Raw genomic sequence first — 23,942 nt, 5'->3', positions numbered from 1 at the left:
TAATCTTTTTCTCAAGTGTACATATGGCAAATAGTTTGTAAGAACTAGTTGTGTACTCTTTCTTAGTAACAAAACATATTGCAGTGAGTTTGCTGACTGTGTCACAAGTGACCTTTTTAAATTTGTTTGTATTTTTCTTGTGTCTGCACATATAGCCATAGCTGAGGCTATGGATGAGTTCCAGAAGAGCTCTTCCTAATGAGAAATGAAAGCTGTATTAGGTCTGGGTTTTTTCTATAATATACACCATAAAAAATGTGTTTCTGCAACATCAAGCTCTGAATTTTACACTAGTATGTGCTACTTGTTAATTTAGACAGATCTCAAGGGAAATGGAAATATAAAGAAGAGACTCCCTTCAGTTGTGGAAGATGAAGATGAGGAAGAGGAGGGAGGAGACGAAGAAAGCAGCACCCTTTCACCAATTGATACACGAAGCACAAACAGCTCTCAGCAGAAGAAGAGTTCAATCAGTAAAAGCCACCTTGGGAGAAACTTGAAGCAGCTGGCCTCAGGAACTGTGCCCTTCCATTCCCCCATCCGAGCCTGCAGCTCAAACCCCTCAAGAGCCAAACATGAAACAGAGCTCCATTACTACTCCAAAAGGAAGGAGAAAAACCTTAAATTGTACCTGTCAGCACTGACCACCAGTGGCCCACCAGATCTGAGCCCCAGGTAATAGTCATGAATGGTCATTTTCTTCTCTATCATGTAACTCCTACTAAAAACATAATACTTTTGACACTATAAGATTCATTATTTAATAGCTTATACTTCTGTTCATCCCACATTATTGTAGGAACCATTTCACACTATGCAGAGTATTATTACTTTAGAACTTTATTGCAAACTAAAGTATTTATACCTGTAAAAAGGGCAGTTAAAAAAAATGAGCAAGTGCAAAAATGGCTATTTAAACAGCCTGGATTTATGGTATCATTTTGTCTATAATATTCATTCCCACAACACTACAAAATATTCTGACTTCATCAGAGATACAAAAGTTTAGAAAGCAAGTAGATGAAATTATAGCATAGCCATGAAAATACAAAATATTATTGGAACAGAGAATTATAATGGAAAACAATTGCCTAGCAATTTTGGAAAATATTTAGAGGATCTTTTTTCATTAGAGACAAGAAATCTGATAATGGAAGTCATACATATATTAAATACACAGTTTAGCATCTGTTTTGCTGTGTCTTCTGACATAAAGGAGCATTGTATAACAGTTTATTGAGGTATTACTACTGCACAATTTAAAATAGTTCAATTTTTTTATTTGTATGCTACTTACATTTATGTAAGTTGTTCCTAAATTGCTGCAGTGCAATCCTAGTTTTAGGACCAGCTCTTTAGAGAAATCACAAGCATACATACAAGGAGATACAGTAGTTCACCTTCCAGTTCAAGTTTTGTTTTCTGTAAATTGAAGTGCTTTACATGTTCAAGCACTTCCTTTATTCATTAGAGACAGAGTGGAATTTTCAGGAACTTGCTATTGCAAATGTGAAGTAGACACAGTTTGAACAATATTTGTTTATCAAAGCACCAGTCCCTGGAGATGCAATCATAAAAAGGACATGGAAGGTTATATAGAACCCTTTCCCCTCATCACATATTTTATTGGTAAAGACACATTTCAAATATTAACAGGATACAAAACAATTTTAGTTTTCTCATAAACTCATAGAAATCACAGAATCATTTAGGTTGGAAAATACCTCCAAGATTGAGTCCAACTTTGACAAAACACCACTATACCAACTAAGCCATAGCACTATGTGATATTTTCTCATTTTCTTCCTAGATCTCATATGAATTTGGTTCATTCAGCTATGAGTAAAGGTCATTATCATTCACATAATAAGTGGTAATTCAGGGAAAAATTACTTTTTATATTTTCTGCTGAAATGTAGTCATGCTTATTATTGCTCTGAACTTGTGCAGCCAGACATTGGCACCCAAGGCTGCAAAAGGAAAAATGAAAAAAGAATGTTTACACATGTTATTTCCATACATAATTTTATAATTGCAGACTAATCATGTTAATAGCCTGGAAAATGGCCCAAGATGTATGTTTTTCAGCCTCCTTTTTTCCAGGCAAAATATTTTCATGTTATCTCCTAGAAGGAGTTTATATTATTATAATATTTAAACCAATGAGTTTATACCACTTTAAAAAGTAGCTTTAAGTGTTTCCTTGTTAGCATTAAGGAGAAAATAGGACCTAATTTGAAATCCTCTTTTATATTTGGTGTTGGCAAGGGAAAGACAAGACTCTGGTTGAAATATCCAGTCAGTGCTGTTCTGAGGTGCATAACAAAAGTTTCTTAAGAAACTTCTGCTGTGGATGTTTCCTAGAGGAAACTAACTAGAATTCTTTATGGGTGCTTCAGGTTCTTTCTTTGTACCCCACAGAGAAAGCAATAAAGCCCAGAGAGTGGGTGAAATTTTTAAAGAGCTCTTGGTGCAAGGATCAGAAGTTAGAATTGTAGTTTCCAGAATAGAGCCCTAGTCTTCCCAATTACTTTTTGGGTACTGCCTATGAAGTGGATGAGCACCAAAAGGAAGAAAATGTAAGTGATAATAAAGGCAGCCCTAGGAGGAGGCATTTATGTAATTGAATCTCCTCAGACCCTCATGAAGAAGTGCTCTCTGGCTTTAAGCAACTGGATAGAAGAGATCACATGCTAATCATCTTTTCTGACTTTTTGGCTTCCAGGAGTGGAGTTTTCTGTCTTCAGGAGAAAGTTTGGGGCTGTAAAATAGCTGATGCAGAGAGGAGTGAGGCTTACCAATTGCCTTTGTCCACTCATGTTTACAAGATTATGTAGTTCCCCAGCCAGTTCCTTGTATATTAATAAGCATATTGCACATTATGTATTTCCCACATAAAAGCCTGGCACTCCACAACTAGGTATTTTTACTAATATAATTTCCTTTTAGTCTGAATCTTTAAACACTGTAAAGAATGTGTAGCTTCTATAAATTCAAGTCACATCTGAGTAAGCTCTCTCCTGTGTGCTTTAAAGGCAGTTAAAATGTTAGCATTTTATTTAATTAGAAACCTCTACCAAAGTGATATTGGTGTTTAAAATTTGCCTTTTTTACCAGTGAGGCCAAATGACATTAAACAGGTTTTATAGCAAATTTCAAACAAAGTAATGATTCTGGTTTTCAGCTGCAGATAGCAGTATAGGCCAGGGCTGCTCAAGCACCACATTTGAGTCTCCTCTTCTACCAGGGGCTGATTAAGATTAGAGTCAAGTCTAGTAACATCCAACTGGCATCATGAACACTCAGACATGGGGATCTAAACCTACACAAAGAGCCAAAAAGGATGAGAACACCTGGTGTGCATGCAGAGGTCTGAGTTACATGGGTCTTTCAAGTCAAACACATCACAGATATCTCTGTGTTGCCTCTTCTTTCTCTCTCCAGGCATTTACAGTCAAGAAATTTTCTTGAAAATATCTTTATTAGATGAAAATTCTGATTTCCATCATCACAAATTTATCCCCAGTAACTGAGAGGCTAAGAACTTTCTATCTTAGCCCTTCCAGATTAGTATTTAACTCATCTGTCTGCTGTAAGGCAGAATAGGAGGCTTGTTTCTGGACAGAACAAGAAATTGATGCTTCATCAGTTGTATGGCAGTTGTATGATTCTCTTTCATTGACTTTAAAATAGTTCTCTTTATAGCACAATTTATTTTAACCGAGAACAGAAAATATTCATAATTATACATTTTAATACTGTGTATTGATTCCTCTAATGCCTGTTTTCTATTCTTTGCATGCAGAACATGATTATTATGTAAAATATTGCTGCTTTGTTTTTCCTTTGGCTTTCTTGACTCTGCAAATTAGAGAACTGGTGTGCATGGGTAGAAATAACTGGTAAAAATACCTTTTCTAGTAGTCAGATGCAATACCATTATTAATGTAACTGGGATACTGCAGACTGGTCTGCACATATTCCTAGATGGAATTGGCAAACAAGATTGCCCTGCCTGAGCTACTTCATTTTAAAGAAATTTAGAATAACTATTTGCATGGAAATGACACTTTTGACTGAAGTTTACAGAGATGTTTTCATAAATATATTATGTTCAGGCTTAGGCTCTGCCCAAGTAAGCCTAATAGAAGAGCCTGATTATGTGCAGGGAGCACAAGAGCTTGGTGAAGCCTCCTCTGGTTGTGCAGCAAAAAAAGAACAGCAAGAGATTACTGTAGATATAAAAAGCAAACTCTAGTCCATGTAGTTTTGGATTGGACCCAGAATATGCTGCAAAAGTAATGATAATTATTTATACTTCAGTTAATTATACTTGGCCTCACCTTCCTTCCATTATCAGTAATTTTAATTTTTAGTGACTCACAAGAAGTTATGCCAATATAATATGTTCTGCTTTTCTCTAAACTTAATGCTGTGAAAAATTTACCATTGTTTAAAAATGTGCCCTTTGGGAGTAATTTTTACAACATAATTATGAACATGATGTTTATGAAACTATTCCATTATTCTAATTTTTCTCAACAGAATTGTCGATGGGATTGAGGATGGAAACCGTAATGAAGAAAGCCAAACCTTTGACTTCAGCTCTGATCAGCTCAGGCCTGAATCCAGGTTCTCTCCTACAACTGGAGGTGAGCATTGCCTGGGAAAATGACTTTTTAGGGAAAACAGTTTTCAAAACTGCTTTTTGTTCCCCTTTATTTCTTTGATCCTCCTCTTTGATCGATTAAACATATATTTGTATTCTCAGTACCATTTCAGTGCCACAATTGTAAAAAATACAACAAGGTCCCAAAGGTAATTTTTTGCTTTCCTGCTAACAGATGGTCATGATAAAATAGCTTGTGGAGGGAACTGCTTTACCAGAGGAATTGCAAAATCTGCCTCACCCTCCCAAACCTTTGGTCATGGAAGGTACTAAACACAAGGACAAAATTAAACAAACACAAAACATAGAAACATTCTAATAACAAACTGAAAAAAAATACAAGCCATAAATAAGAAAAAAAACAACCCAGTAACAAAAACAAAAAAAGAAAAAACTGAACAAAAAACCAAACACCCAATTCATTAATAGCCATATGTAAACCTGGCTCTTAACATTTCTAAAGATATATAGAGAACTGGAGGGGTATGGAAGTATATAGATTTTTAAAAGAGTGAAAACCTTGGCTAGCAAGGGATTCTAGGAAGATTTAAACGGCCAACACCCTGAAAAAGTTGATGAAGTAGCACCACAAAGCAATGGAACTTGTCCAGGATGGGGGAAAAAAAGCATTTAAAAAAGAGACATAGGGACTGTTTCCAATATCCCCTCTTTTAGAAATAAAAAGTCCTCACATGGCTAAGTACCTTTATCATGGGGAGAATTAGGACATATATTGTCTCTCTTAAAGCCAAACAGGAAAATAATAATTAAAATTTAGTCATATTTATGACTTTTTAAAAGTGTCAAGATGTCACGTGGATGGCACCAGGATTGTGATTTTCATTCCTTTTAGGTCCAGAATGAAGAGAGCAGTAGGGACTTTATTAATTGCACTTCTCTCAAACATTATACAATGAACATTAAACACATGGTTTAATTTTCACTCTAGCCAACTGGAAAACAGGTTTAAATTTAAAGCATTGGTTAAGTGCAAGAATAGTATTATCATTTCCAAGTGATTATACTCTTCTCATTTACATGAATTTGAATTATTTTCAGAGGCTGAAATTGGTGCTGCTGTGCTCATTATCAAAGCAGAAGAGACCAAACAGCAGATCAGCAAGCTTAACAATGAGGTAAAAATATTTTGTGGGGGTTGAAGGATATTAACAATGATCCAAGGAATGCTGGAGAAAATTCACAAAACTCAGGAATATAATAAATGTGTTATAAATGAGTTTATACCACTGGATGAGGTTCCTACATGCAGGGCAGTTTGGGGTTTTTAACACATTCTCAGATTAATTTTCTACATGAAACCTACATAAAAGTTTGTGTCACATGCTGGGCTAAAACCAAAGTGAGGTTAATGTATCTGATTTTCTTAGGATTTAGTCTCTTCTGGGTATGCCTCTATTTGTCTCATTCCTCTCATTATTTCTCCAAGTTCCTTCTCCCAGTTTTTCTTGGTTTGATGCTTTAGAGTGGTGTGCTTTTAGAGAATTTCCTTGAAAGAAATGCAAATCTATAAATGTTCAAATTTACATAAAATGATTCAAATCACTTTACCTGTGTTCTGCTTAGAATGAAAGAGAAAATCATCCCTTCCTGCTCAAGCAATATGGCCTGAGGAATGCAGGGCCAATAGTGTTCAGTGGCACTTTCTATTCCTCCCTTTTAATAACTTCAAACCTGTAATCAGCTATCAATCCAGCACCAAGGAGATGTTCTGTGGCTAAACTGTTTCATTTATGCAGCCCTGGCAGTGCTTTAGCTAACAAGATTAAAGCATCAGACTAACTTCACAGTTGTACTGCAAGACCAAAATCTGTTCCCAGCCTACTCTGTCTTTCAATGTGAAAAGATTAGAGACAATTCCTTATATTTCCATGCAAGGAAACATTTAAATAAGTCACACCACACAGTTTCACTTCTTCCCTGAGCCTTTTGTAACCAGAAATATCAAGTTTTATTTTTATTTTTCCTTCTTTATTGTGTACATGTAATCTAGTTATTATTTCCTTGAAATAATTGAAAACCTCTTTCATCCTGAGTCAGCTTAACTTGATTAGATAACTTAAATATCCTGGGCTAAGACTGCATGAGTGGTTAATTAGTTACTATGGATGCATCATCTAATTTGTGTGTCAAACTGCAAAGTTCAGAAAAAAGTCTCTTGGCCCATTGGCCATGGGTCATGAAAAACTATGGGTTTTTATAGGACTTGGTCAAAGAACTAAAAAAAAATCTTCAAGATGTTCACTGACACCATCATCATGACAGAAAATTATATTTCCTATGTAATGCTTTTGAAACACACAAGTCATATTGATTCATCCCTTTTGAGGACAGTAATTCTTAAAATAGGAGGATGTATTATGTGGCTATCTGCAAGAGGCAATTGGAAAATATATCATGGTGACAGATGTTCCAAGGAAGGCATATTGTGGATTAAACAAGCATTTCAACTGGAACAGTACTGGACTTCTCATTGCTTTTCTGGTGAAAAGTGATAAGTAAATAAATCTTGGAGCAGGGCAATATGTTAATCAAAAAAAAAAAAGAAAAAAACTCCACGTATTCAAGGTCATTTTTCTCCACATGCAATTTTTATTTTGCCCTAATAACACTACCTGAACAAAATGTTATGCAACTTGTTTGTTCAAATTAACATAACACAGGCAGTAGGACTAGATTTAGATTTTATAGGTAATATTGTGGGCTCAAATCCCAGAGATGGATGGGTATCCTCCAAGTCCTTCCAAGGATCAAAATTTACATTGTAAAGACTGCATGACTGAAAGGCTGCTTAATTGCATATTCCATATGTACTCAACATGTCCCAGCTGGAGTTTCTGAAGTGATATTATGCAGTTGTTGCTTACCCAAATGAGCCTCTGGGTAGCCCTGTTGATCCACAGTAGGTGCTGCTTGGGGTTTTTTGTTGTTGTATCAAATATAGAATACTTGTAGACCCAGTGCTTTCATCATTCCATCATTTGATGATGACCAGTAATGGGAACTTATCACTGGAGCTGCAGCAGACTACTAGCAGTAGCTAAAATACCAGCAGAGTCAGAAACAAAGTTCTCTATTAAAGACATGCAGTCTCCTCCTGCTAAAGAAAATATGAGAAAACAGGTCACAAGTAGCCAGCAGCAGTAAACACTGTCATTAATACATTTTCCATGGAGATCAGAAATCAGTTAACAAATACAAAAATAACTGCTTTCATGAAAGGCAATTGTATTACAAGCATTCACTAGTTAGCTTAGAAGCATTTCAGCTGTTCATGGGAAGAAAAAGGACACATGTCTTTCCATTCAGGCTTTCAACACAGCCTCTTTTTAGCAAAGCAAAATGTTACCCCAGAAAAAAATCTACAAGACTAGCTATATCTAGTTGAGAAATACAGTTGACCTCTTGGCAATATTTTAGGTATATGGCATTCACTACATAACCCAAAGGCCATTTTATTTACCTTAGAGAGTAAGAGAAGTCAGTGCCTTGGTTTTACTTTTCAGATTTGTTAACTTTACTACTAATGAATGCACAGACTTCCTCTAAGGAGAGTAGTCTCCAGAGTCAGCATGGTGTAAGACAAACTTGAACACACCCCTAATTGCTGTTGTACAGCTCCATGGTTTGGCTGCTCAGCCAAGTAACCACTTTCTTCACTTCCTTGCCTAACTTCACTGCTCATTGAGCCTGAATGACTCAAGCTGATACAGGAATTTCCTTCCAGTCCAGTACTGCAAGGTAAAGTGGAAAAGGACTACTTTATCTCTTACCATGTTTGTCCCTTCCACTTTGGGTAAATAATCACCAAATAAAGCAGGCATGACATTCATTATAGCTCAGTAACTTCAGTGTATGGCAGGTGAGAGCTAAGGTTCAGCTTCTTGTTCTGGTAAAAACAGAGTTATTTAAGCAACAGTTTCAAGATTAGGTCAGTGAGTATCTATCAGCATTATACATTTGCTGAGCTGGGGAAAGCTTGATTCAAAGACCTGCTCCAAACTAGGAAGAGCAAGAATTCAGGAAGAGTGTTCTGCCTTACAAGTCTGTGTCCTTCCTTTGCAGAGATCTGTACACCTGACCTGGTCTTTCCAAGGCATTTGTCTGCAAAGCCTGATCAAAGAGTGTATCTGAACACTGAGAATATTTTCAGAGGCACCATTTACCCCATGCAATCATAGATAACTACTAAGGAGCCCACAAAGTAAAAATATGAAACCACTAAGCAGATTTTCTGAGGTATACAGATGGCCAAGAGATCTAGATTAAAGCACCTGCCTATCACTGTCCCATTGCCTCTATTTTGTTAGGCTTTTAACTCTCTATCATTTGAATGCACTGTATGAAAAGAGCAGAGAAATACTTTGATTCTGTTTGAAAAGCCCAAAGCTGAATTATTTAAAACAGACCAGTTAAAATAAGAAAAAAAACCAATATTTAGTCATATTTTGCCCTCTAATTACATGTACACATTCTCCATTCAAAAACATGGGTATTTTGAGCTCAGATAAAAAAGCCATCTCATGCAGTGCATGAAGACAAACTCAGATTGCTCTGTCATGTCCTCTGGTTTCCTCATATGCAACCCAGCTCCAGTGCAGCCTCCCTCAGCTTCAGAAATCTGGGGGCTCATTCCATGCTTTGCCACATTAGTAGATCCCACAATTACAGTATAATGAACACAGTACTCACATTTCTACCATTCAACTCAAAAACAAACAAACATGAGGAAATATGAAAAGGGTCAGGTTTTGAGCCAGATAATTACCTTCTATTTAGCTCCACATTGGAGCACTTAGTGGAAATTCAGCTATTTTTAATTTTAGGTTTTTTAAATGCAAGTACTTAAAATACTCTAAGCATCTGGCACTTATGCAGAACAGAGAAAATATATTCACAGGGATATTTAACTTTCATCTAACAAAAGGAACAATCCTAAACAAATATGTTTATTTTCCAAATCATAAATTTTATACATATTATTTTAAAATGTATTTCAAATTCAGCTGCCAAAAATCAATCCCATTCTCCTCAGTACAGATAAAAAACAACATTTTTAATATTAAAAATATATGCAAATGATAATCAAGGCCACTAAAAAAACTTTGGTGAATCCAATCAGGCTTTCAGTTTTACACAGGGGATATACTGTTAAAGTTCAAATTGCAACTTGAGAGTTCGTATAATGAACTCACTTGACTTGGAGTAATTAAATAAATGTTCTTAACAAGTTCATAACTATATTATCATATCACAGAAATTACTTTGCAGCAAGTCTATCCCAATGATTTGGTTTGTAAAACATCTTTCAATCAAGAAAAATGTGGCAAAAAAGTGATCTAATGACATTTATAGGTGATGAAAACTATTAAAACTAATCTGTCCATTTTGGATTTGAGCCATGTAAATTTCACATTAAAGCCAAGACATAAAACCAAGTATCACTTGCATGAAATAATAAAAGCTTTCTAAACAATACATGCAGAGTAAACACACTTTGCCCACTGAGATTTTTAAAAATATATCTTCTCTTTTAGCACTGACATTCATGTTTCCAATGAACTTCTGCCTTGTTGTTTTGTCTCTCTACTCTCATACTTTGATAGCTGTAGAGAAGCCTTTCCAGCTAATTTTTTTCTTCTTTTAAGGCTAGTTTAATAGGTATTGGCTGATGAATGTAACAAAAATAGTTGATGCTCTGAAGCTTAGATTATATTTTTTTTTAAGCAGAACACACTGCATATACATGGCAGAAGTCCCATATTCTGTGGGGTGCCCCTTCCACTTTTCCATGGTGGAAAGGCACCTGAGACAAAGGAATTAACCAAGAGGCAGCCATGCAGTATGCAAATCAACAGGACACCAAAAGCTGGCTTCAAATTTGAATAAAAAATATTATAACCATTACAGACGATGACTATTGTACAGTTAATCTCTAATAGGTATTTCAAAATGTTCCTGTACTCATGAGATCTATTTTCCCAACATCTAAATGTCAGTGCCTGTGTGTATGCAAGTTCATAAGTTCATTGCTTTTTCTTTTTTACGTAGAATATCATAAGAAAAGTTTGATTGGTTTTCTCCTTCTAAAGTAAATTTATTCTGGAAACATGCTATTCCAGCAAACCAAATTCTTTTTGACTTTCTGTGCCCATTACAATTGCTAAAAACTCTTAATTGGTATCATTTTCTTTTGAATTGTCTTTGGTTACATCTTTGAAGTCACTGACAAAGTACACAATCTCAAGTAGCCTTAGTAATTCCTTGTAAAGAAAATCCCCTTCTAGAGTTTAATTAAAGAAAATATGCTGTTTGTATATCCTGGGAGTATGATTAATGCCCACAAAGTGTCATTCAGCAGAACTCCATAGACAATTTTCTATAACACTCTGCATAGGCAGAATATTATATTCATGCCTCTGACATTTTCTTTTCAGATGTAATGTTTAACATTTATCTTTCTCGGATTTCATATTACTGATATTTAAAAGTGAACATGAATTTCATTTAGACATTAAAAATAAACATTAAACAAAAACAGGGTGCTAAAAAGAATATCTTGAAATGTCCATGGATGACACCAAACTATTGGTCATAAATAATTCCAATCATGTAGAAATCCAGCTTTTGGTAATTATGTCCTCTTCACATATTCTTGTAGTTCTAGAAGAATGTCAGGCATACAGCAACATTTTAGAAGTACTCTGACAAGATGTATATTACATCTAAAGTTTCTTCTTGTATTTTAAAACAGCTTTTCAGTCAAAGAAGAGAATTAGAGTTTTGCCATGGTTTATTCTTAAGAAACGTAATGTTGCTTGCTCTCTTTAACTATTCCTTTAGATGCTTGTAGAAATTGTTGCTTAATATTTTTGCCCAATATCATATATTCTACCTCAGGCTCCCCTTCATCAGTATATATTTCCAACTTTTCCTCTCCCAGCCACCTGGGATTTCCACAGTTCTCCATTTTCTCTCAATCACTAGTTTGTCAGTAAGTTTGTCCCTGGTAGATTTTTGTTTCCTTGAATTCCTTGAAGCAGTAATTTCCAAACCTGATTTTTTTATTGCCAGCATTATGCTGACACCATCCTGATTCCTTGCCAACCTGAAGGCAGAGTCCACATCCAACAACCATAGAATCATGAAATGGTTTGGGTTGGCAGGGTCCTTAAAGATCATCCAGTTCCAACCCCCCAGCCATGCACAGGGACCAGGCTGCCCAGAGCTCCATCCAACCTGGCCTTGAACACCTCGAGGGATGGGGCACCCACAGCTTCCCTGTGCAATCTGTTCCAGTACCTCACCACACTCATTGTAAAGAATTTCTTCCTAATGTTTAAACAAAACCAACTGTCTTTCAGTTTGAAGCCATTCCCCCTTGTCCTGTCACTGCATACTCTTGTAAATGAATCCTCTCCATCTTTTCTTGTAGCCTCCCTTCAGGTACTGGAAGGTTTCAGTTAGGTTATTTCAAAGCCTTCTCTTTTCCAGGCTGAAAAAAATCCCAATTTTCTTAGCCTTTCCTTGTAGGATAGGTGGTTCATCAACTTTCCTCTCATACTCCTCTGCCTCCCCTCTTCTTCCTGCCAGACTTACTCTCAGTGAAGAGCCATAAATTATTATTAGAACTGCAGTCTGGGAACCCCTATTCTAGACAGAATTTCACAGCATCTCTGTTAACTGAAATATATTTAAATAATCCAGTTCTTTATACTTCTCTCATTTATCCTTTTGTGTTTAATAGCAATAATCTTGGTGTCCTAATTTACCCAGGCAAACTGGGCACTGGAACTACACTACCAAAAAGTTGGCTAGAGAGTCAGCAAATTACCAAATTTCCTACTCCTATACAGTAAAGCTAATTGCACAACCTTCCAGATTCTGGGATTTATTTCACTGAAACTGAATCATCATATCATTGCACAAATCCTATAGATTTAATCTGAACTCAGATTAGCTGCACTGGATTTTTTTTTTCTCATTCTGCAGCTAGCTTTGTTTCTAAAGCCATTAAATCAGGAACGTCTGTCACCATAATTCCAATGGCTACAGAGTTGCTGATCAGTGAAGAGTCTGTGTCAACTCAATTCTTGTTTCATTCATTCAAAAACACAGTCACTAAGAAAAGGAATACCAGCAGTTAGCCAATCTGAGCCTTCAAAGGTAACTCATTCTAGCTGAAAGTCTCCCTGACTAAATGAAAAAGCAGAATAGAAGAAATTATGGAAGATCAAGCAAGGGAATATGCAAGCCATATGCAGAGCGAGCCAGGAAGCTCCTCCACTTTGCCAAAATGTTTCCATTTCTCAAGAAGCCAATATTCATCTTCACTTCTTTGGGTGTTCATAAAGAGTCATAGCAGGAAGATATCTGGGTCTGAAGTTTGAACTTCAAAAGGGAGTAAACACAGAGAGAGAAAAATATGTACAAATCAGAATCAGCTTCTAATCAGAAAATAGTTTTGTTTCAGATTTTTCCAGGAACAGTAATGAGAGCTAGGCATTTCAGTAGAAAAAAATTCTTCAAAAAAATTAGATATTGGAATATAACAAAGAAATATGTTTAGCCATTTAAACAAAGGAATAAGCATCACCATCAATTTACATCACACCATTCCAAACTACTTACATGGAACAAAATACTCAAACTGCTCAACAGTTTAATGCTGGTAGTAAAGAAAGATACTCTTTCTGCTGAAACTGTCAAAGTAATTTGTAAATACAAAATACGTCTACTAAAAATTTTACTTTCACCTCTATTTTGAATATATTCTTTTCTGATAACATGGTCTACTGAAAAGGCACCAGCACACTGCTTTCAATCAGTTTGAGAAGAATCTCTTGCTACTTGAAGCTAAATCTGTATAAACCCAGTTTCTACATCTGGAAACATTGCAGTATCTTTTTCAAGTCCCAGGAAGTGTTAAGGCAGCATTTCAAGTATATTTGGGATCTCAGAGATAATTTTAAAGCTGTCTGCCTAGCACAGCAGGAATCATTTGTACCAGTAGCTGTTTTGCCTAGCAATAATCAGTGAGCTCCTGAAAAGAGTGCAGTCTTACCAGCATGCCAGGAATTAGCCCTTTTTCCTCTGGAGGAAACTGTACTGCTTGCAATTTCTCTTTCATAGACTTAAAATTCCTTTAGCTTTTAATCCCTGCTCTTTTGCTCTTTCTCAAACACTGTGAAATTGTTAATAGCACTGATAACGTTTTGCCCCCCATTACACCTTTTTATTTGCATCTGCTCAGGGATCTCTGCAGGGTATAAAAAATAGCAGAAACAGTGTAACATTGATAGGAGCACTAATACTATTCTATGAATGTTTAGAACTATAATAATATAGAGACAGATGATAATTGATAGTGATATAGATACTCAAAGTTTAATCTTGTAATCATAAAATTCTGAAAGCTACAAATGTTTTTGTGTATGTGACATCCAGAACAGGTCCAAACAGGTCTTACTAACTGGTAGTGGTGAATTAAGTTTGGCATAACTACTCTGACTATCATACTACTGGAAACCATTAAAGCTTACTTTATAGGAGTTTATCAGGTAAACTCCTATGTTGGTGCAAGAACAAATTTATGAGAAGGCAACACTCTATGAGCTAGCTGATATATCAAAAATAGAGTATCTGGGCACTAGGGCCAATTGTAATGAACAGAAATTCAGGGCTGACTCAAGTGCTGATTCTGGGATTGATTTTTGCTGTATTTTCTTATTGAATTGGCAAAAAAACTTGCTAAATAATGATTAAACTTCTGAAAAGCTCATAAGTGATGAGAAATGACAAACAAAACATGGATAAACCAAACAAGACATTTTAAAATTGTGGATATTTTCACATAGCATTCATAGTTTAGGTAAGGTACATACTCATAAGGTAGTGTCAATATTTTTATTTGCACACCTGCAGAAAGCCTGGAAAAAATGATGCAAGCTGGGAAATTATACACAGAAAATTATTGCTGTATCCACTAGGTGTAGGGGCCAGTGATAATCCTAAAAATAACTGATGACCACTGAATCTGGATAGCCATGAGTTTGATTGTCTGTCTTCCTCCATTCTTCCCAAAAATGCTTTTGGAGGTTTTGCAATATCATCTCCTAGGGTCCATCAGAACATAGGATTTATTGTGAAGTTGATTTGTCCAGAAATCTCACTGTGTTTTCCTACAGTCTGACTGTACCAAGAATCTTCACTGGCTGCTCTGACCCCCACAAGAAGTCTGTTCATAAAACACTTTGGCAACATATTTTAATTTCTCACATTAGGTGAAGTCATCAGGCATTCATTAATCTCTGCTGGCAGAAGGGGCTCTCATGGTATTTTCTATCTACCATGACTCAATTATTAGACAGCATGACAGAAAGAAAGAGAAGTGCAGAGACAAAGAGATCCTGTCACCTGCCACTCAAGAGTCTCCTCCCTTTAAGGATTTTCTCTCCAGAGGCAGTGTGATCATTACAAAACTATTAAACAATATGTTGGGTTTGACCTCTCAGCTCAGAGAAAAATAAATAGATCTATAGGAGCTGTATTGGAGCTTCCTGCTTTCTTTTCAGAATTTCTTTATAATTATTGTGCCTGTAGTAATACAGTCAGCCTCAGCCTGAAATGTATTTCCAGCAGATTTCTTCAGATCTATCCTGCCAGAACAATGAAAATTAGTCTGTGTAGGTCATCTAATCAGTGGTGTTTTTACTCGAGGTCAAAGAAAGTCCCCCTGAATTAGCTTTTTTACTTTTTGACATGTGGCTTGAAGATGAATGTGCAATCATGTCTTTTTTTCAGCAGAGTAGCATCAGTATTAGAAACTCTAATTGTAGTCATGGTGCTTTGACCTAAAATAAATTGATAGCTATCATGTAGAAAAATTTAATTTCTACCCTTTGAAATAATGAGTGGGTTACTTTTCTGTTTGAGCTAGACTTTTCACTGCCCAGGACATCCTTATAAAGGCCTTAAAAATGTCCCCATTAATGTTGAAATGCCAGTCAACTTTAAAACACAAATTCAGAATTTGCCAATCTGATCCCCACCCAAAACAGCAGTGTTGAGGAAAGACTTCATGTACTTTATGAAACCAAATGGGTGCTATCAGTAGTTCCAGCATTCAAGAGAAAAGGTCTAATAAAAAATCTGACTCTTCCTTTTTCACACACAGTAGAGAAATCTATGCAATGGATTACTGTCTGTTATGGTAGTATCTTTCAAGCATACACAAAAGTGCATGGCAACAAACTGTTTCACAATCTTCTATATTTTTAAATAATTAAAGGTAGCAAGTGGGTTTTAGAGTTTCAAGTTTCCCTTCTTTTTTTTTCTGTTTTGAGTAGTAGTCCACAAGATTTTCATATAACTACTATTTGCATCCAGCAACTTAGAGTATGGATTTCTTTTATTTGACTATGAAGACAGTAGCATATTTCACATGAATTTCTAAACAAGATTTCATAAGACCTCATTTTTATGTAAATCATCAGCATGAAATTTTTTAATAAGAAAGTTTTATGGTTTAAAATATTAAACGATTGATCAAGAAAATATTGATGTTATGCTGCAACTGGAAATCATCTCAGTTCTGACCATATGACCATTTTTATATACAGAGAATCATTTGAAAGCAGATGGCTTAAAGTAGCTGGAAGGACAATTTCCCACACATACAGTAGCAGAGTGTATTTCTTTAGTGTAGAGACACTGTGCCAAAGATCAAAGTTGCTATTGCTAGAAAGAAGAGAGGGATGTATGTGCATATTTTAGGCATGGTGCAGGAATAAATGCTGTGATATTTTGCCCTTTCCTTACAGATGACAACTTTAAGTCAAGAAGTCTCACAGTTGCGTAAGGATATGAAGAATGTGATGCACCTTCTGGAAAACCTGCTCACCTCCCAGAAGCCTCCAGGATTCTGTGCTGTGCACAGCATATCTCGAAGTCCCACAGCGGACAGTCTGCAGTCTCGGGTGGCTTGGACTGCACACCAGCCTTGCTCCCACATGCAAGCTGGGAACTTCACTTTCACCAAAGCACAACTTTGTCGTGGGAACACACTGTGTGACATTCGGAGTACAGGTCTGTCTTCTGTAGGCAGCAGTCCCCAAAGGACTGAACCCAACCTGCAAAATTCTATGGATGGTGAACTTTATTATACAACAGGCCTTCAAAATTCCCCTTCCCAGTATCAGGTAATTCAGAAAGACAATCTGCAGTTTTTAAGATGCACCTCTTCCCGTTCAGACACTACCTTGACTCCTCTTCAGTCTATTTCAGCAACCCTTTCTCCTTCAGTATGCTCTTCATCAGAGACATCACTGCACCTAGTGCTGCCCAGCAGATCAGAGGAAGGGAGCTTTAGCCAAGGAGCAATCAGCTCACTAAGCCTTGAGAACCTGCCAGGATCGTGGGACCTGGAAGGAACAGCTGGAATAACTTCTGCACAGACCCCAGATTTCCCAAGAGACATCATGACAAGCACAAGGGATGTTAAAGATAAAGATTGGCAAGTCATAGACGTATGAGAAACAGTGAAGTGGTACTCAAAGCATGTTCCACAGCTGCCAGTTTTAAATTAGAGAGTACTGCATGACTGCTTTATTTGATCTCTGTTTTGGTGATCGTGGAGACTTACAAACATGAAAAATCAGACTTAAAGAAAGTAAGAAAAGGCAATGTTGGTTCATACTATAGGAAAAACAATGAATTTCTAGATTCTAGAAGCATGTTGAAAAAAACATTTTTGAGTACAGATATAACTTGCCTGTTTGACAGACTTTTGTGATGGTCCAAAGACCCTGAGGGTCAGAGCAGCTGGAAGTCTAGCACAAAGAACTGTCGTGGGTGGCTTTTGTTCCTCGAAGCAAAGGTTTTCCCTGAGTGTCTGACTGTTGTTCCCAAACAATATCTATGGCACTGTTTGCTTCAGGTGATCGTGGGTCCTGCTGGTCTTTTTGTCAGTTCCTTGAAGGCAAAGGGACAATATTCGCTGCATGTCATCTAGACAATCAACCAAATAGAGCTGCTAGAGAGTGCTTAGTTGTTGCACGTTCTTTGTCATGTAAATGAAACCTCTTAATTTATCTAAAAATGCTATTTTTATATACTTGGTATGAAACATGTACCTGAAAATTATTTAAAATATTTATAAAGAGAATAAGAGTTTGGTTTCATTTTGGTAAAAGCTTGCAGTTTTAACAAGAAATGCACTACCATCATGTGTTAGATCAAATACAATTTATTGTTAAGGTATCATGTAGTTTACAAATGGCTTCCCTTTTATGTGCATGCAATTTGCAATGAATGTACTCATTCTGGTAGAATATAAATAAATTAAGGTATTATTTTATTTAAAAAAATAAAAGAGCTGGAATGTTGTATCCTACAATAAGGTATCACTGCTTAAAAAGTGAGTTGTTATACTGATAACATTAAGTACTCTTGGTTTATGTCATAGTGCTGCACTGTCATTTGTAAGACCAAGTCAACATTTAAAAATATATTCCTATTTAGGGGCTTTATATCTGATTAAGAAAATTAAAAGGGATTAAAACCAATGAGCAAGTTAAGGAATATTAAAAGAAAAAATTACATTTTTAGTGAGTTCAAAACAAAAAAATAAGATTTAAAAAGTTATTTATTAGTTGATCTTTTTATTTCATATCTAAAAACTAGCTTTGATTTTTAGTCAGAATTTTTTAAAAAAGGGATACTTTGGCAAATTATTTAATCCAGAATCTGACTTAATGCCCCCCCAAATTTCTTCTAGCATTTAATGTACTAGAAACATATCACTGCAGTGCAACCAAAGCTACAGATTTGCATTGGAATTTTGGTTTTTATATATAAAGATGAGCAGTGTGTATCATATTTACATATCCTTTAGCAAGCTTTCTAAAAAAAACCAAAACTGCTTACAAGAAAAATAAATGTCCTAAAATGTTTAAGTAAACTAAGTTACATTTAATAATTAATGCAAACTGGTGGTTATCAAATTAAAACTTTTACAGAGCACAGATTTAGGTTTAACTTCCTTAAGAGGTTGTTTTGGTGGGGTTTTTAAATGAAAACTTCAAAGATGGAATATATTTTAATGTTTGGCTGTGTGTGGGAGCACAAACCCCAGCTGGTGCTCTCTGCCCAACTAACATCCTTTCACAGTCATTTTCCTACTGGTACAAGTCCTATTTTGGCCTGCCTGAATTTTGCCAGTGTGTCTACACCTCGAAGTGAGTATTTATATACAGAGTTTCTTACTTTCCTTCTATTCCATTTTTTGCTTAGTTTAAAGTTAAATAGAGAAGTGATGATTAAGAATATCCCAGGAATTTAAAAAAAATAATAAAATAAGAATAGGAAGTAGCAAATACAGAAGCAATTACAGGACTGTGTATTTCTGCAAACAGCCCTGGCTCACCTTTAGCCATCTGCTGTCTCCCAGCACTGGGCAGGAGGCTGGGAAAAGCTGCCTGCTCCCATTCCCAGGACAGGAGCCCCACCTCACCTCAGCACCCTGTAGCCACAGTCCTCTGCTGTCCTCACCACAGGGCACAGTTCCTTGGGATGCATTGGCACATCCTGCACAGCCATCCACAAATTCTGATCCCTCAGCCTCCCTTATTCCTGTTATTGACTGGGAATGCACCAACACACCATGCCTGGTTCCCAATATCATTTAACAATTACACATATAAATTAGGAAAAGAATTTGCTTTCTCATTTTATGACATTTAAACCATTATGTATATGCATTAAGATTTTGGCTTTGGGTTTTTTTGTTTTTTTTCCCCAGTGTAAACACTGGTGTCATGAGACTAAAACCAGATGTTTTGTCCTGGAGTTTTTGGGTCAGTTTTGTATGAAAGTCTAAAAAGGCCAGTGGAAACACAAAAAACCTCTTTGCATACACAGCCTTAGCTTTACTGTTGTACATTTAATTCTCAAATAAAAAAAAATGCATGTGCAGTAATTATGAAGAAATAGCATCAGGATATCTGTCCTAAGTTGTTCCTTGTTTCTGCAACTGTCAAACACATCCCAAAGATGACAAACACTACACTGTTTGTATTGGCCATAGTTCCAAGGAACACACCTGAACTTCAGAGATTCTGTAAGATGGGCATCACACAGGTGAGTGTACTGCCTTCCAGGGAAAAGCTCGAGGAACTTCAGACAAGGCAAGAGTTCATTCCAGGTGTTGTGGTTCAACCCCAGCCAGCACCCAGCCCCATGCAGCCACTCACTCATTTCCTTCCTGTCAGAACAAAATTGAAGAAGTAAAAGCCAGAAAACTTAAAGACAGCTTAGCAGGGAAAACACAAGCCATGTGTGCAAGCAAAGCAAGGGATGAATTCAGTGCTTCCCGTGGGCAGCAGGTGTTCAGGGACCTCCAGGAGAGAGGGACTCACTCATGCATAACTGGGACTTGGGAAGACAAACACCATCACTCCAAATGTCCCTCCCTGCCTCTTCTTCCTCCAGCTTTAACATGCTCAGCATGGCACCATACGGTATGGAATGTCCCTTGGGTAAGCTGGGGTCAGCTGTCCTGGCTGTGTCCCCTCCAGAGCATCCCCAGCCCCCTCGCTGCTGGTGAGGGGAGGAATAGAAAAGGCCTTGGCTCTGTGCAAGCCTTGCTCAGCAGTAACAAAAACCCTTTCATTACCCTGTTTCAGCACAAATCCAAACCACAGCCCCATGCCAGCTGCTGTGAAGAGCTGGTATGAAGAGCTGTGAGAGGCAAATTAAAAATCCCAGCCAAGACCAGCACACCTGGCCAAAATCAAGGAAGGAAAGAGGAAGGTCTTGAAGGACTATGCTGTTTCAAACTCTCTGACACCATCACAGTATGACAGTCCCAAGAAAAGCATTCTCCAAGCAGCTTTTGTTGGAAAATATCTGCAATCAGTACAAAAATTTCAGTTTTGAAGGTGAAATTAGAATTAATAGGGACAAATATGAAGGCACATACTTTTGGAATGGAACAGTATCCAGGCAGGATTACTCTGGACATAATAATTCTACACACAGAGAGGATATCTGGGATTAAAGCAACAGCCACTGTAATATTTACATGTTACCTTCAAAAGACTCTCAGTATGAAAATCAATACAAGCATCCCTCACCCTAACATCCAACCACCTGGTTCACACAGCTGGATTTATTCTTTTTTTTACATTAAGCTTTACAAAAATAAAAAAAGTAAATTGTTTTTTGTTAAGGATTGCTCTTCTCATCTAATTCTGCATCAGTTTACTTCCTAAATTTGCTACATTTTCTTCCTTTCTTGCATTTACCATCACTGTCAGTTTCTTCTTCTGTACAGGAACTGTATTTATTTCCCTCTCTATTTCCCCATCTTTTTTTCTCACTTATTCTGTTTTATATCCTCTCTCTAACTTCATCAAACTCAACCATGCTTTTCATTTCCTGGTACTTTTTCTATTGAGTCATCCTAAGTCTGCCACTAATAAACTAAATAGTTACTGAACACAGTCATGCAATAGGACATCATATTTGGTCTCTGTGAAGACCCAGGCAGTAAATCACTGGACTCTAACCAAAATCTCCCACACTCTTATATTCTCACAATGCTGCAGTTGCTTTCACTGAGAATGGGAAAAATAATGGAAAACATGAAAAAAATGCACTGGAAAACAAACAAAAATACCAAAAGTAGGAAATTTGTCTTCTGTTTCAGATACATCATTAAAGATATGTATTTGTCTTGTGCCCATGGTATTTAATAGATTCAATTTAAGAAACACTTATCACAATTCTGCAAAATTCTTATCACAAATTCTGCAAATACTTATAATTTTTTTACAAATCATAACTAGCTCTTGTGATAACTTTACTTTGACCATTGTCTGGTTACTTACCACAAACAACTTACTCTGATTAGCCCATCTGCTAACTGCACATGAGATTTCAACACATTTCCCTTTGTGAGGCAATTTTGTAATACACTATGTCAACAACCTACCTGGAATCTTGCAAAAAATCCTGTGTTCCACAAATGAAGTATTGGGATGGAACAAACTGTTCTCAACATTTTCTGCATCTTCTTTCCTTAACTTAAAAGCACATGGTCCTCACATGCCTCTCTGTGGGATGCACTTCAGGTATTTTCTGCTGCTGGGACTACCACAAAAATTGCACAGACACATTCCTATGTTCTAGAAAAAATACTTCTAACAATTTACCTCAGCCTTAAAATAATGATATTATAGCTGGTCATTTAGGCAGCAGTGGCCTAAGAAAATAAGGAAAGGAAAAGGTCTGGTGCTTGACTGGATCACTCTCCTGTCTTAGTAAAAGGAAATTGTCCAGCTGTCATCAATTCCAGCAGCCTACAGGGTACTGAGTCTTTGCCTCACTCAGAAAATCAATCAGCTTATCACAAGAAATCTAAGCTCGTCTCATTCACTATCTGCAAATTGTCAAAATAGTTAGATACTAGTAAAAAATACTTCACACCTGCCAGTTTGTTAGATAATGCCATGTGCAAAATTAGTTTTACCCCTTCCAAGATGAGTGTAAAATCCCATCATCATTCCCAGACCAACCACTGATCTCCTGTGTATTTTATAAAATTCTCTTCCCAGGGTCTCTTCATTTCTCCTATTACACATTATCAGTGTCAACAACAACGACAAGAAACAGCAATTTCTAGCTTCAAAACCACAAAGAAATGCCACAGATCTGATCATTTCATTTAGAGGAACTGGAGGATGAAAATAAAATTTTGTTTATGTACCTTGATACTGAAATTTCCCAAACTTTGGAAATCTCTCAAAGAAGTTAATGAAGCTTAAGAGTTGAAAGACTCATGTCAATCAGAACTTGGAACCACAAAACTGTGCAAGAGGAAAAGCAGTACCTTCCTCTTTCAAATTGTTTTAAATTTTAACATTTAGTATGGATCCTTACATTTGTGCCTAGACTGTGAGTTTTAAGTCTATGCATTAATTTCCAAGATATTAACACCTGAATTTATTCTCTCTTCACTGGTCTTCTGGAACCCACTGATTTTTTTGCTGTGGTAAATCCAAAGGTCTTATATATGAGCAAGAAATATAAAGGTAGAAAAAATAGTAAAGATCTTTATCTTCAATGACACTGAATTTTGCATATTGTGCATTACAATTGTAAATGGCTAGTATGTATTTAACTATAGAATAAACTATCAACAGTATTGATATAATATGAAATAAATGCTTCCACCAACAGGCTTCTGAGAAATATTGCCTCGGTTTTCAAATTTTATTATCCTAGATGATGTGTTATCAACCTCACATACTCAAAGTTCTCTGATTGGGTCCCTAAAAGAGTTACAACTTCAAAAACTATTTGAATTCATTGCCTTTTTTAATGCCTTTGACCTATGAAATTGATTTCTCTCAAAATGTAGAGTGGTGCAAGAGTTAACTCTGTCATTGATGACAGCTGTAGGAACAGGTGCATAAACTTGCAGTTTTGCCTGTTGCTGAACATTTTCTTTGTGACTCTTGTGATGCCTCAAGGTCCTTTGTGCAGAATTCTAGGGTCTTAGGAAACAATAGTGGAGGTGTTAAGTAAATGAAAGAGCAATAGAAGACTTCTCAGGGAAACGTGCAAATATAAAGAAGAAATTTTTTTTCAAATTAAAAGCTTATAGGCCTTCACATTTCCTCAGGATTTTTAGGACAATAGTCAATATAAATTTCCAAATGTCAAAGTGCACTTTATCTGCACTTAAATTTCATATTTCATATGTAGTGGGTAATGTTATTTGTTTGTATTCACCCTGTCCTGGCCTAAATAGTAACTATTCTGATTCTTTATTTTTAGTGTAGTCTACCTCTGACTTCTTTGTGGAATTAAACAGACTATGTTCTTCTTCTGCTAACCCTAATACAATGCAAAATAACTGTAATGACTAAAAATCCACATATGTGGAGAGGTTTTGCCTGCATAAGGCACTTCAAAGATTTTGCTTTGTGCTCAAAAAAGTCAAAGCTTCCTTCAAGAAGGAGATTAGAAAAAACCCAGGCAGTGTTCACTTCCCTATGTACAAACAATCAAATCCCACACGCCAGTTCCCTTTTGACTCTGCAGTCAGATACAGGACAAAAACAGCAGCACCCTGACACAAGCTGGAAACACAAGAATCAATGTTACAGACTAATTATGCCTTTTTAAAGGCCAGCATTGACAATCATTTATTTCCTAAGTTTCCTTACATGATTTTTTAACTTAACACATA

At 36.4% G+C, this 23,942-nt stretch overlaps 1 protein-coding gene across 1 annotated transcript in view; it reads left to right on the top strand.

Annotated features, from left to right (window-relative positions):
- KCNH8 (potassium voltage-gated channel subfamily H member 8) overlaps positions 1-18,047 on the top strand; it is a 173,326-nt gene extending 155,279 nt beyond the window's left edge. The window contains exons 13-16 of the mRNA XM_056484401.1: positions 317-675; positions 4,546-4,652; positions 5,729-5,805; positions 16,510-18,047. Coding sequence (XP_056340376.1) covers positions 317-675; positions 4,546-4,652; positions 5,729-5,805; positions 16,510-17,220 — 1,254 coding nt within the window. The 3' untranslated portion in view covers positions 17,221-18,047. The remainder of the gene's footprint in view (positions 1-316; positions 676-4,545; positions 4,653-5,728; positions 5,806-16,509) is intronic.
- Positions 18,048-23,942: the final 5,895 nt, after the last annotated feature.

Source organism: Oenanthe melanoleuca, chromosome 2 (assembly GCF_029582105.1).
Source record: "Oenanthe melanoleuca isolate GR-GAL-2019-014 chromosome 2, OMel1.0, whole genome shotgun sequence".
NCBI classification, from domain to species: Eukaryota; Metazoa; Chordata; class Aves; order Passeriformes; family Muscicapidae; genus Oenanthe; species Oenanthe melanoleuca.
The sequence above is the reverse complement of the archived record's forward strand: the minus strand, read 5'-3'. Positions and strand labels throughout refer to the sequence as shown.